General features: G+C 44.4%; 1 protein-coding gene across 1 annotated transcript; it reads right to left on the bottom strand.

The window, feature by feature from the left end:
- Positions 1-178: 178 nt before the first annotated feature.
- On the bottom strand, positions 179-13,798 carry LOC131957802 (uncharacterized). The gene is made up of 9 exons (XM_059322599.1): positions 13,718-13,798; positions 10,726-10,972; positions 10,089-10,294; positions 7,136-7,252; positions 6,278-6,425; positions 5,748-5,839; positions 4,236-4,427; positions 2,169-2,612; positions 179-883 (listed from the first exon to the last, which is right to left on the bottom strand). Exons 2-9 carry the CDS (start codon positions 10,970-10,972, stop codon positions 326-328), a joined length of 2,004 nt encoding a protein of 667 aa, XP_059178582.1. The 5' UTR covers positions 13,718-13,798; the 3' UTR covers positions 179-325.
- Between the last annotated feature and the right edge of the window lie 1,810 nt (positions 13,799-15,608).

A 15,608-nucleotide genomic window follows, 5' to 3' on the forward strand; every position in this document is an offset into this window, starting at 1 on the left:
GGTCGGCTTATATAAATATAAATTTGATATAGCGACCTCTAAATTTGATATAGCGACCTCTAAATTTGATATGGCAACCTCTAAATTTGATATTTTCTCCCCATATTTTGATTGGAAGGTTTTTATACTAAAAAGGAATAAAAAAAAAACAAAAGAAACTAACAGAACACAAGCGTATGTTAGAAAACTAGAATGTAAATATTTCTAGAACGTTCTGGGATTTTATTTTTAAGATATTTAATATTTTTAACATGGATTGAGATTTTTAAGAACAAAATTTTCTCTTGAAATGTCACTTATGTAATCTGTCACACGGTTAAATCTGTCACAGATGTAAATCTGTCAAAGTGTTGACGTCACCGACGGCGAACCCGCAGGTAAAAATGGTCGTGTAGGCCGCCTGGGTCAGCTGCTTGTACTGGACCAAGTCTGGATCGGTGCGGAAAGCTTGCCTGTACTGGACGCTGTCTTGCACGCTTGGCCACTGGACGTAAACCATCGTCAGCTCCTCACTTTTGGCGGGAAACTCCGACCAATCTCCGCTGAGGAAGGTCACGTTAGCAGACGATAACACAGTTTTCCCGCCAAATCTTTTTTTGGTCGGGTTCAAACTTTGTTTGAGCAGACGTTGCCTGAGTTCCGTGTAGTTCCTGTCTGGCCTGAAGGCAAGATGGCGCCGCATGAGCACCAGAGAGGCCGCGGTGTAGTCCTGCAGGCGACCCGGCGAGCCAAGGTCAAGCTTGTTCTCTCCCAACATGACCCACCAGCGCGAGGTCAAGGCCGGGTCATACAGCTTCATGTTCTGAAACCAGCTTAAACCGGTCGGCGCAGATTGGAAGTGCAGGAAGATGGCAGACGTAGATGAGGGCGGGAGAACCTGCAACTAAAGACCGAGCTTACGGTCAGAGGTCATCTATTTATAACGTCCACACATAACATGAGGACGGTAAGGGGGGGGCATCTTTTTATAACGTCCATACATAATATGAGGACGGTAAGGGGGGGGCATCTATTTATAACGTCCATACATCATATGAGGACGGTAGGGGGGCATCTATTTATAACGTCCATACATAATATGAGGACGGTAGGGGGGGGCATCTATTTATAACGTCCACACATAATATGAGGACGGTAGGGGGGGCATCTATTTATAACGTCCACACATAACATGAGGGGGGGGCATCTATTTATAACGTCCACACATAATATGAGGACGGTAGGGGGGGGGGCATCTATTTATAACGTCCACACATAACATGAGGGGGGGGCATCTATTTATAACGTCCACACATAATTCGAGGGCGGTAGGGGGGGGGGAGCATCTATTGATAACGTCCACACATAATATGAGGACGGTAGGGTGGGGGGCATCTATTTATAACGTCCACACATAACATGAGGGGGGGCATCTATAACGTCCACACATAATATGAGGACGGTAGGGGGGGGGGGGCATCTATTTATAACGTCCACACATAACATGAGGGGGGGGGCATCTATTTATAACGTCCACACATAATATGAGGACGGTAGGGGGGGCATCTATTTATAACGTCCACACATAACATGAGGACGGTAAGGGGGGGGGGCATCTATTTATAACATCCACACATAACATGAGGACGGTAGGGGGGGGGGGCATCTATTTATAACATCCACACATAACATGAGGACGGTAGGGGGGGGGGGGCATCTATTTATAACATCCACACATAACATGAGGACGGTAGGGGGGCATCTATTTATAACGTCCACACATAACATGAGGGGGGGGGCATCTATTTATAACATCCACACATAACATGAGGACGGTAGGGGGGCATCTATTTATAACATCCACACATAATATGAGGACGGTAGGGGGGCATCTATTTATAACGTCCACACATAACATGAGGACGGTAGGGGGGGGGGGGGCATCTATTTATAACGTCCACACATAACATGAGGACGGTAGGGGGGGGGGGCATCTATTTATAACGTCCACACATAATATGAGGACGGTAGGGGGGCATCTATTTATAACGTCCACACATAACATGAGGACGGTAGGGGGGGGCATCTATTTATAACATCCACACATAACATGAGGACGGTAGGGGGGGGGGGCATCTATTTATAACGTCCACACATAACATGAGGACGGTAGGGGGGGGAGCATCTACCTGTAGGCTGTAGGAAAGAATTGTCCCCTTGTGCAGCATCAAGTTCGGGAGGTTCTGTCTGAAACATTGCCTGACCTGCTCGGCGTCCGTCTCCTGGAAGACAAGCATCAACACGCACCCCTTTCCGGGCTGGTGTAAGTAGGGCGTCAGGGCGCTGGCTACTGCCTGCTCGTAGGTCGGGGGAGCCGCACCTCCGTTGTTTAAAGGCGGTGCTGTTGGACAAAGGTTCGTTGTGGCGGCTTCAGCGCCTTTAGTTGTGGCGGCTTCATCTCTAGCTGCAGCTAAAAGGCTGTCACTTGTGTTCATGTTATGGGGAGGTGCACAACTGGGCGTGGTCTGGAGAGCAGCTGCGCCCCCCCTAGCGGCGGATTTCTGGTCGACATACACTGTCATGGGAGCGTGACGACTGAGGTAAACAAACGGCCCGTGGCTCTGGTCAAATGTCTGGAACAATCAAAGCTCAAGTCTCATTGTTGGGAGGGGGGGGGATGAAGGGGGTGGTGGGGAGAGAATCAAGATTGTGTGGGGATGGTTGGGGAGAGAATCAAGATTGTGTGGGGGGGGGGGGGGTGGTGGGGAGAGAATCAAGATTGTGTGGGGATGGTTGGGGAGAGAATCAAGATTGTGTGGGGATGGTGGGGAGAGAATCAAGATTGTGTGGGGGTGGTGGGGAGAGAATCAAGATTGTGTGGGGGTGGTGGGGAGAGAATCAAGATTGTGTGGGGATGGTTGGGGAGAGAATCAAGATTGTGTGGGGGTGGTGGGGAGAGAATCAAGATTGTGTGGGGATGGTTGGGGAGAGAATCAAGATTGTGTGGGGGGGGGGGGGGGGGTGGTGGGGAGAGAATCAAGATTGTGTGGGGATGGTTGGGGAGAGAATCAAGATTGTGTGGGGATGGTGGGGAGAGAATCAAGATTGTGTGGGGGTGGTGGGGAGAGAATCAAGATTGTGTGGGGGTGGTGGGGAGAGAATCAAGATTGTGTGTGGGGTGGTGGGGAGAGAATCAAGATTGTGTGGGGGTGGTGGGGAGAGAATCAAGATTGTGTGGGGGTGGTGGGGAGAGAATCAAGATTGTGTGTGGGTGGTGGGGAGAGAATCAAGATTGTGTGTGGGTGGTGGGGAGAGAATCAAGATTGTGTGGGGGGGGGGTGGTGGGGAGAGAATCAAGATTGTGTGTGGGTGGTGGGGAGAGAATCAAGATTGTGTGGGGGTGGTGGGGAGAGAATCAAGATCGTGTGTGTGTGGGGAGGGGGGGTAGGGAGAGAATCAAGATCGTGTGTGTGGGGGGGGGGGAGAATCAAGATTGTGGGGGGGGGGGGAATCAAGACTGTGTGGGGGTGGTGGGGAGAGAATCAAGATCGTGTGTGTGTGGGGAGGGGGGGTAGGGAGAGAATCAAGATTGTGTGTGTGTGGGGAGAGAATCAAGATTGTGTGTGTGTGGGGAGAGAATCAAGATTGTGTGGGGGTGGTGGGGAGAGAATCAAGATTGTGTGGGGGTGGTGGGGAGAGAATCAAGATCGTGTGTGTGTGGGGAGGGGGGGGTAGGGAGAGAATCAAGATTGTGTGTGTGTGTGGGGAGAGAATCAAGATTGTGTGTGTGTGGGGAGAGAATCAAGATTGTGTGGGGGTGGTGGGGAGAGAATCAAGATTGTGTGTGTGTGGGGAGAGAATCAAGATTGTGTGGGGGTGGTGGGGAGAGAATCAAGATTGTGTGTGTGTGTGGGGAGAGAATCAATATTGTGTGTGGGGGGGGGAGAGAATCAAGATTGTGTGTGTGGGGAGAGAATCAAGATTGTGTGGGGGTGGTGGGGAGAGAATCAAGATTGTGTGTGTGTGGGGAGAGAATCAAGATTGTGTGGGGGTGGTGGGGAGAGAATCAAGATTGTGTGGGGGTGGTGGGGAGAGAATCAAGATTGTGTGTGTGTGGGGAGAGAATCAAGATTGTGTGGGGGTGGTGGGGAGAGAATCAATATCGTGTGTGTGTGGGGAGAGAATCAATATTGTGTGTGGGGGGGAGAGAATCAAGATTGTGTGTGGGGAGAGAATCAAGATTGTGTGCAACTTGCCTGGAGGCCAGCCTGACAGGGGACGTAACACAGGGCCCTGGAGGGGGCGGCCTGGCGCTGCCCCGGGTCTCTGGGTGTGGTCGGGTCGGGGAGAGAGACTCCCAGTGGGACGGTTCCCAGTTTAATGGGCAGGGTCAAGGTCAGGTCCAGACCTAAGGGCACCTCAATACACACCACCAGGGCATAGGTCACCTGCAGAAATACACCACAAGTCACTCAAGTCACTCAAGTCACTCAAGTCACTCAAGTCACTCAAGTCACTCATCTCAAGTCACTCATCACAAGTCACTCATCTCAAGTCACTCATCACAAGTCACTCATCTCAAGTCACTCATCACAAGTCACTCATCTCAAGTCACTCATCACAAGTCACTCATCTCAAGTCACTCATCACAAGTCACTCATCTCAAGTCACTCATCACAAGTCACTCATCTCAAGTCACTCAAGTCACTCAAGTCACTCATCTCAAGTCACTCAAGTCACTCATCTCAAGTCACTCATCACAAGTCACTCATCACAAGTCACTCATCTCAAGTCACTCATCACAAGTCACTCATCTCATCATCACAAGTCACTCATCTCAAGTCACTCAAGTCACTCATCTCAAGTCACTCATCACAAGTCACTCATCACAAGTCACTCATCACAAGTCACTCATCACAAGTCACTCATCACAAGTCACTCATCTCAAGTCACTCATCACAAGTCACTCATCTCAAGTCACTCATCACAAGTCACTCATCTCAAGTCACTCAAGTCACTCATCTCAAGTCACTCAAGTCACTCAAGTCACTCATCTCAAGTCACTCATCACAAGTCACTCATCTCAAGTCACTCAAGTCACTCAAGTCACTCATCTCAAGTCACTCAAGTCACTCATCTCAAGTCATTCATCTCAAGTCACTCAAGTCACTCAAGTCACTCATCTCAAGTCACTCAAGTCACTCATCACAAGTCACTCATCACAAGTCACTCAAGTCACTCAAGTCACTCAAGTCACTCATCTCAAGTCACTCAAGTCACTCATCACAAGTCACTCATCACAAGTCACTCATCACAAGTCACTCATCACAAGTCACTCAAGTCACTCATCTCAAGTCACTCATCACAAGTCACTCATCACAAGTCACTCATCACAAGTCACTCATCACAAGTCACTCATCACAAGTCACTCATCACAAGTCACTCATCACAAGTCACTCATCACAAGTCACTCAAGTCACTCATCTCAAGTCACTCATCACAAGTCACTCATCACAAGTCACTCATCACAAGTCACTCAAGTCACTCATCTCAAGTCACTCATCTCATCATCTCAAGTCACTCATCACAAGTCACTCATCACAAGTCACTGATCACGTTAAGTTAAACATCACTTGACAACATCTAACAACTGAAGTGGAAACCTTCATATGAGTTTATACTTTATATTGTCACGTCACGTGAAAGGTGTCACGTTACAGGTCAGTAGATCACGTGATGAGGTTAAGCAGGTGACAACCAAGACTCACCTTGATGTTTTGACAGGTCAGCTGTTTGCTACTGGGTGGGACAGCATCAACAAACACCGGCTGTTGCTGCCACACAACTTTGCTGTCTTTTGCTGTCAAGTATTAGTCAGAGTTGAGACATTTGTGGGAGGTGTGGGATGGGAGGTGTGGGATGGGAGGTGTGGGGTGGGAGGTGTGGGGTAGGGTAGGAGGTATGGGGTGGGGTGGGAGGTGTGGGGTGGGGTGGGACGTGTGGGGTAGGGTGGGAGGTATGGGGTGGGGTGGGACGTGTGGGGTAGGGTGGGAGGTATGGGGTGGGGTGGGTGGGAGGTGTGGGGTGGGGTGGGGTGGGAGGTGTGGGGTGGGGTGGGAGGTGTGGGATGGGAGGTGTGGGGTGGGAGGTGTGGGATGGGAGGTGTGGGGTGGAAGGTGTGGGAGGGGTGGTGTGGGAGGTGTGGGGTGGGAAGTGTGGGATGGGAGGTGTAGGGTGGGGTGGGGTGGGGTGGAAGGTGTGGGGTGGGAGGTGTGGGGTGGACACCCCTGCCACTCACCAAGTCTGGCACCAAGAACGCAGCGTATGACCGTGGTGCTGGTCTTGCTCTCGCTGCTGGCTGTGAATCTGACCAACTGCACCAAACTGGCTTTCACTAGGCCGCAGTCTTTTGTACTTTCATTACTGGCTTCAAGATTGACAAAAATCTGGCCATAAAATGATGGAAACAATGGAGACAACCGACAAAAGCCTCGAAATTACTGGAAAGGCCCATAAAAATTTTTAAAATCATGTACAATGTACATATGAAATATGATTATAAAATCTGAATTTTGTTAGACTTTACTAAAGATTGGATACATTCGATGTTTTTGGTATTTTCGTTAGCTATAGAAAATAAAAAATAATAAGCCAAAATCAATTTGTTTATATTTTTATCACAGAAAATTTAAACAAAACTGGCAGAATTAAATAATTTTATCAAAAACTTTATCGGCATAGTTTTTAGAACAAATTACTAAGAAGTGGGGTTTTCAGAATATCTATCACGGAGTTCCTGTACAGCCAATCAATGTTTGTGACCCACCTATGACCCACCTATGACCCACCTGTGACCCACCTATGACCCACCTGTGACCCACCTATGACCCACCTATGACCCACCTGTGACCCACCTATGACCCACCTATGACCCACCTGTGACCCACCTGTGACCCACCTATGACCCACCTGTGACCCACCTGTGACCCACCTGTGACCCACCTGTGACCCACCTATGACCCACCTGTGACCCACCTGTGACCCACGTATGACCCACCTGTGACCCACCTGTGACCCACCTATGACCCACCTGTGACCCACCTGTGACCCACCTGTGACTCACCTGTGACCCACCTGTGACCCACCTGTGACCCACCTGTTCCCCGGGGCAGTAGCCCGACCTGTCCAGCGATGCAGCCAGACGGAGATGACCCGCGGTGCCGAGACCTAAAGCTTTGCTCAGACTTTTCTCTACTCGGCCACTCACGCTTTTCTGTTCTTGGGAGAAATTCAACACTATACAGACACACATACAGACACACATACAGACACACATACAGACACACATACAGACACACGTACAGACACACATACAGACACACGTACAGACACACGTACAGACACACATACAGACACACATACAGACACACATACAGACACACATACAGACACACATACAGACACACATACAGACACACATACAGACACACGTAGCAGACACACATACAGACACACATACAGACACACGTACAGACACACGTACAGACACACATACAGACACACATACAGACACACATACAGACACACGTAGCAGACACACATACAGACACACATACAGACACACATACAGACACACGTACAGACACACATACAGACACACATACAGACACACATACAGACACACATACAGACACACATACAGACACACATACAGACACACATACAGACACACGTACAGACACACATACAGACACACATACAGACACACGTACAGACACACGTACAGACACACGTACAGACACACGTACAGACACACATACAGACACACATACAGACACACATACAGACACACATACAGACACACGTAGCAGACACACATACAGACACACTTACAGACACACATACAGACACACATACAGACACACATACAGACACACATACAGACACACGTACAGACACACATACAGACACACATACAGACACACATACAGACACACATACAGACACACGTAGCAGACACACATACAGACACACATACAGACACACATACAGACACACGTACAGACACACATACAGACACACGTACAGACACACATACAGACACACATACAGACACACATACAGACACACATACAGACACACATACAGACACACGTAGCAGACACACATACAGACACACATACAGACACACATACAGACACACGTACAGACACACATACAGACACACATACAGACACACATACAGACACACATACAGACACACATACAGACACACATACAGACACACATACAGACACACATACAGACACACATACAGACACACATACAGACACACATACAGACACACGTAGCAGACACACATACAGACACACATACAGACACACATACAGACACACGTACAGACACACATACAGACACACATACAGACACACATACAGACACACATACAGACACACATACAGACACACGTAGCAGACACACATACAGACACACATACAGACACACATACAGACACACGTACAGACACACGTAGCAGACACACATACAGACACACATATAGACACACATACAGACACACGTACAGACACACAAACAGACACACATACAGACACACATACAGACACACATACAGACACACATACAGACACACATACAGACACACGTAGCAGACACACATACAGACACACGTAGCAGACACACATACAGACACACATACAGACACACATACAGACACACGTACAGACACACATAAAGACACACGTACAGACACACATACAGACACACATACAGACACACATACAGACACACTTACAGACACACATACAGACACACATACAGACACACATACAGACACACGTAGCAGACACACATACAGACACACATACAGACACACATACAGACACACGTACAGACACACATACAGACACACGTACAGACACACATACAGACACACATACAGACACACATACAGACACACATACAGACACACATACAGACACACGTAGCAGACACACATACAGACACACATACAGACACACATACAGACACACGTACAGACACACATACAGACACACATACAGACACACATACAGACACACATACAGACACAAATACAGACACACATACAGACACACATACAGACACACATACAGACACACATACAGACACACATACAGACACACATACAGACACACATACAGACACACGTAGCAGACACACATACAGACACACATACAGACACACATACAGACACACGTACAGACACACATACAGACACACATACAGACACACATACAGACACACATACAGACACACATACAGACACACGTAGCAGACACACATACAGACACACATACAGACACACATACAGACACACATACAGACACACGTACAGACACACATACAGACACACGTACAGACACACGTAGCAGACACACATACAGACACACATACAGACACACATACAGACACACGTACAGACACACATACAGACACACATACAGACACACATACAGACACACATACAGACACACATACAGACACACATACAGACACACGTAGCAGACACACATACAGACACACGTAGCAGACACACATACAGACACACATACAGACACACATACAGACACACGTACAGACACACATACAGACACACGTACAGACACACATACAGACACACATACAGACACACTTACAGACACACGTAGCAGACACACATACAGACACACATACAGACACACGTACAGACACACGTACAGACACACATACAGACACACATACACATAAACAGGCACGTTTATAAAACTGAAAGCCTTGAGCACATTTTAACTGCTGCATTGACCAATGGAAACAAAGACTTGCGTATGTATAGATGACAAACGTAAAAGACGTGCGTATGTATAGATGACAAACGTAAAAGACTTGCGTATGTATAGATGACAAACTTAAAAGACTTGCGTATCTATAGATGACAAACTTAAAAGACTTGCGTATGTATAGATGACAAACGTAAAAGACTTGCGTATGTATAGATGACAAACGTAAAAGACTTGCGTATGTATAGATGACAAGCTGACTGTTGTGATAGACGCGAACGAGGTGGTACTCACGCGGTAGATGACGTCATTGACGTTGATGTATGCCAGCACCGTGAAGCAGGTGTAATAGCGGTCGTTGATGGCAGGAAACGGTTTGTCCAGCTCCAACTTGATGAAGTAGCGGATGGCACCAAACTCTCCCTCAAACGACGAGGGCAGGCCTTGTGAGGGCAGGGGGAAGCTGAACTTGTACCGGGCTTCACCTGCATCCAGCACGGCTGTGGAGAGGACAGGGGTCAGTGGGTCTAGGTCAGGGGTCAATGGGTCTAGGTCAGGGGTCAATGGGTCTAGGTCAGGGGTCAATGGGCCTAGGACAGGGGTCAATGGGTCTAGGACAGGGGTCAATGGGTCTAGGACAGGGGTCAGTGGGTCTAGGACAGGGGTCAATGGGTCTAGGACAGGGGTCAGTGGGTCTAGGACAGGGGTCGGCACGGGTCATCTGTCTGTCACGGGTTGTCTGTCTTGTGTACGGGTTGTCCGTGTGTGTACGGGTTGTCCGTGTGTGTACGGGTTGTCCGTGTGTGTACGGGTTGTCCGTCTTGTGTACGGGTTGTCCATCTTGTTTACGGGTTGTCCGTGTGTGTACGGGTTGTCCGTGTGTGTACGGGTTGTCCGTGTGTGTACGGGTTGTCCGTGTGTGTGTACTCACTGTTCTGGTCAACTACCCGGATGTTTCTGCTGACGTATGTCTCTAAGGTCATGCTGTCCTCCTCTGTTGACCTCTGGAACAACCTTGACCATTTAGTTAAGGACAGGCCGTAGCAGCCAATGTAAACGCCCTTGACATTGATTTGACCTTCAACCTTAATCACGGCTTGTCCTGAAACCGTTTCTCCAGGTCGGTAAACTTTTTGGTTGCCGTCAAATACAATCGACCAACCCGTGACCTTTCCCATCTGTAGTGGGTAGCACATAGACAAGAGTGGGTAGCACATAGACAAGAGTGGGTAGCACATAGACAAGAGTGGGTAGCACATAGACAAGAGTGGGTAGCACATAGACAAGAGTGGGTAGCACATAGACAAGAGTGGGTAGCACATAGACAAGAGTGGGTAGCACATAGACAAGAGTGGGTAGCACATAGACAAGAGTGGGTAGCACATAGACAAGAGTGGGTAGCACATAAACAAGAGTGGGTAGCACATAGACAAGAGTGGGCAGCACATAGACAAGAGTGGGTAGCACATAGACAAGAGTGGGTAGCACATAGACAAGAGTGGGTAGCACATAGACAAGAGTGGGTAGCACATAGACAAGAGTGGGTAGCACATAGACAAGAGTGGCATCACATAGACAAGAGTGGGTAGCACAAAGACAAGAGTGGGTAGCACATAGACAAGAGTGGGTAGCACATAGACAAGAGTGGTTAGCATAAAAACGTTTTAATAACAAGCTTTTATGTAATAATGCACTAAAAAGTAGAAAATAATTTCCTTTAAATATATAATAATACACGACTATTTAAATAACCGTAAAGAAAAGCGTGGGTCGCATTAGTATCTATTGAATACCTTTACTAATATCTAATACTTAGGAAGATACCCACGCTTTTCTTTATAGTTATTTAAATTGTCGTGTATTATTATATATTTAAAGGAAATTGTTTACCTTTTGCTTTTTAGTGCATTATAACATGAAAGCTTGTTATAAAAACGTTTTTTATGACTTTTTTTTCAGTATTTAAAATTTTTTAAAATTTACAATAGAGTAGCATGACTAAAAACCATTGCGCACCTAATGAACTTGATGACACGTGTTTAAACTATAACAGTGCCGAATAGTTTGATGAGACAGCCTACTAATTTGGACTAAATTGTAATTAATTCATCAAAAATTAATCGGGCAACTAATTAAGTCAAATTTAAGGTCTTGTTGCACTGTCTTTATGTCTTGACCCATGTACAAAATATGAACCAAATCTGTCAGTTAGAAGTGCCCGAAATTTCGATCGGGCGTTTCGATCTAGACAGACAGACTGACGACTGACATGGACAGTGAGTTAAATTTTTTTTCATAAAAAACGTTTTAATAACAAGCTTTTATGTTATAATGCACTAAAAAGTAGAAAGTAAATTATACACTACTATTTAAATTACTATAAAGAAAAGATACTAAAGTGACCCACGCTTTTCTTAAAAGTAATTTAAATAGTAGTGCATAATTTATTTTCTACTTTTTAGTGCATTATTACATAAAAGCTTCTTATTAAAACGTTTTTTATGAAATTTTTTAGTAGGCTACTTTATGTTTTATTTACACTAGAGTTGCATGACTAAAAACCATTTCGCACCTATTGTACGTGTTGACGCATGTCTAATAGCGCGGAATAGTTTCATGAGACAGCCTACTAATTTGGAAAAAAATAATTAATTCATAAAAAATTAATCAGGCAACCAATTAAGTCCAATGTAATGTCATGTTGCATTGTCTTCATGTCTTGACGCACGTACCAACTACGAACCGTATCTGTTCGTTAGAAGTACCTGCAATTTCGCTCGGGCGTTTCGATCTAGACAGACAGAATGACGACAGAGGAAGTGAGTTAAATAAAGGCTTGTAATAAAAGCTTGTAATAAAAAATCAACCGGGAGTGATTTCCCCTAAACTTTCTCGAATATTCTTATATAAAACAACAACAGGGGATGGGAACACGGGCTATAGACATGATTTTTAATCCATTTTAAATACTTAAAGTTTTTAAAATAGAATAAAATCTCGTAGAAAAAAAGAATTGCACAGCAAGTGAACGCCAAATAAATATGCATAATAGTGCGCAATATTATTAGTACTTTATAAATTTACATTAGTTTTTTTGAGAAATGGGAAATAGCGTAAATAAGTACTTCCGGTCAACGGAAATCACTCAAAATTTAACAGAAGGTAGAAAATTATATCTTTTACTTTTGTGTGAAATTTCATGTATCTATCTGAAATAGTACTCAAGTTATAGGCTTTTGAAAAATTCAATGTAGAAAAAGTACCACTTCCGGTTATAGGAAATCGCTCAAAATTTTATACGCATCTACGATTTTGATAAAATACTTATATATCAAATTTCATCAGTCTAGATGTAACGGTACTCAAGTTATCGTGTTTACAGACACACAGACAGACACACACACAGACATACGGACACGATTGCAAAAATATTTTTTTCCGACTCAGGGAGCGATAAAGCGTCGAGATTTATAAAAATCTCGATTTTTTATTTTTGCACGGTTACAAGACTTTCTCTATACTTCGTATATACGAGAAAGTAAAAATCATATAATACGTTTTGATAACAAGCTTTTGTGTAATAATGCACTAAGAGTAGAAAATAAATAATTTCCTTTAAATATATAATACACGACTATTTAAATAACTAATAAAGAAAAGCGTGGGTGAGTTTAGTATCTTTTGGATACCTTTACTAATATCTAATATTTATGAATATTGTCTTCATGTCTTGACCCACGTACCAACTTTGAACTGGATCTGTCAGTAAGAAGTGCCCGTAATTTCGCTTGGGCGTTTCGATCTAAACAGACTGACGACAGACATTTTCTGGACATCCCGTGTTTGCTAACTAACATGATTTGACCGTAGTATTCAACATTTTTGTAAAAATGTAGGCTACCTCTAGCTTACCCCAGTCTTACCTTTGTAACGTATCCTTCACCTGGCGAGAACAATGTTGAACAGAAGTTGAGTCATGGTCTAGATATCACCACACATCTATCTTTATCAGCTGATTAGCCGTGGGCTTCTGATATCTGTCTCTGATATCTGTCGCGAACATTGCGTCGAGACACCTGACACACGCCAGCACGTCGTCATCAATCTTGTCTATGTGTGCTCATCTGAACTAGGTCTTGTGGTCATCTGAACAAGGTCTTGTGGTCATCTGAACTAGGTCTTGTGGTCATCTGAACTAGGTCTTGTGGTCATCTGAACTAGGTCTTGTGGTCATCTGAACTAGGTCTTGTGGTCATCTGAACTAGGTCTTTAGGTCTTGTGGTCATCTGAACTAGGTCTTGTGGTCTGTATGTGTGGTCATCTGAACAAGATCTTGTGGTCATCTGAACTAGGTCTTGTGGTCATCTGAACAAGGTCTTGTGGTCATCTGAACTAGGTCTTTAGGTCTTGTGGTCATCTGAACAAGGTCTTGTGGTCATCTGAACTAGGTCTTGTGGTCATCTGAACAAGGTCTTGTGGTCATCTGAACAAGATCTTGTGGTCATCTGAACTAGGTCTTGTGGTCATCTGAACAAGATCTTGTGGTCATCTGAACTAGGTCTTGTGGTCATCTGAACAAGGTCTTGTGGTCATCTGAACAAGATCTTGTGGTCATCTGAACTAGGTCTTGTGGTCATCTGAACAAGATCTTGTGGTCATCTGAACTAGGTCTTGTGGTCATCTGAACTAGGTCTTGTGGTCATCTGAACAAGACAGTATAGATGACCAGACACTAAAGATGAGAACTACGGCGTTGATGTAATCAAAGTAGGGCGTGTATCGTCCATTAAAACTGATATAAAAGTTTTAGAAAATGTAACTAATGTAACATTTATAAGAATTTAGAAGGGCAAGGTGGCACTTCCTGTAACATGACGTCATTTTTCGATCTAGCAATTTTCAAAATAAAAACTACTTTAAAACAAAGAAAATCAAGAAATTTGTGACAAAACCGCTCGATAATTGATAAGAATATGATACGAAAATTCATAAAAACCTTTTAATAACAAGCTTTTATGTAAAAATGCACTAAAAAGGAGAAAATAAATTATACACTACTATTTAAATAACTATAAAGAAAAGCGTGGGTCACTTTAGTATCTTTTGGATACCTTTACTAATATTTAGGAAGACACCCACGCTTTTCTTTCTAGTTATTTAAATAGTAGTGTATAATTTATTTTCTCCTTTTTACTTTCTCGTATATACGAAGTATAGAGAAAGTCTTGTAATCGTGCAAAAAAAAAAAAAAAAAATCGAGATTTTTGCAAATCTCGACGTTTTACATCTCACTGATACGGAAAAACATAATTTTGCAATCTTGTCCGTATGTCTGTGTCCGTGTGTAAACACGATAACTTGAGTACCGTTACAGCTAGGTTGATGAAATTTCATATATAAGTATTTTATCAACATTGTAGATCTGTATAAACTTTTGCGCGATTTCCGATAACCAGAAGTGGTACTTTTTCTACTTTGAATTTGACCGGAAGTACTAATTTACGCTATTTCCGATTTCTAAAAAAAAAACGCATGTAAATTTATAAAGTACTAATAATATTGCGCACTATTATGCACATTTCATTGGCGTTCACTTGGTGTGCAATCCTTTTGTTCTACGAGATTTTATTATATTTTAAAAACTTTAAGTATTTAAAATGGAGTTACCATCCCCTGTTGTTTTATATAAGAATATTCGAGAAAGTTTAGGGGAGATCACTCCAGGTTTATTTTAATGTGTTTCCATAGCCTTTGCCCAACCAAGAACAAACTACAGCAGATGTTTGATTTTGGAGTTGTCTCTCCTAGAAGAGT

Source organism: Physella acuta, unplaced genomic scaffold (assembly GCF_028476545.2).
Source record: "Physella acuta isolate Inbredline_101_S28 unplaced genomic scaffold, ASM2847654v3 ptg000081l, whole genome shotgun sequence".
NCBI lineage: Eukaryota > Metazoa > Mollusca > Gastropoda > Physidae > Physella > Physella acuta.

Excerpts from the sequence above, each read along its gene's own strand:
- LOC131957802 (XM_059322599.1), bottom strand. The coding sequence starts at position 10,972 with ATGGGAAAGGTCACGGGTTGGTCGATTGTATTTGACGGCAACCAAAAA. Across the intron at positions 2,613-4,235 it reads CCTGTCAGGCTGGCCTCCAG|ACATTTGACCAGAGCCACGG; the intron begins GCAAGTTGCACA and ends TGATTGTTCCAG. Across the intron at positions 884-2,168 it reads TTCTTTCCTACAGCCTACAG|TTGCAGGTTCTCCCGCCCTC; the intron begins GTAGATGCTCCC and ends CTCGGTCTTTAG.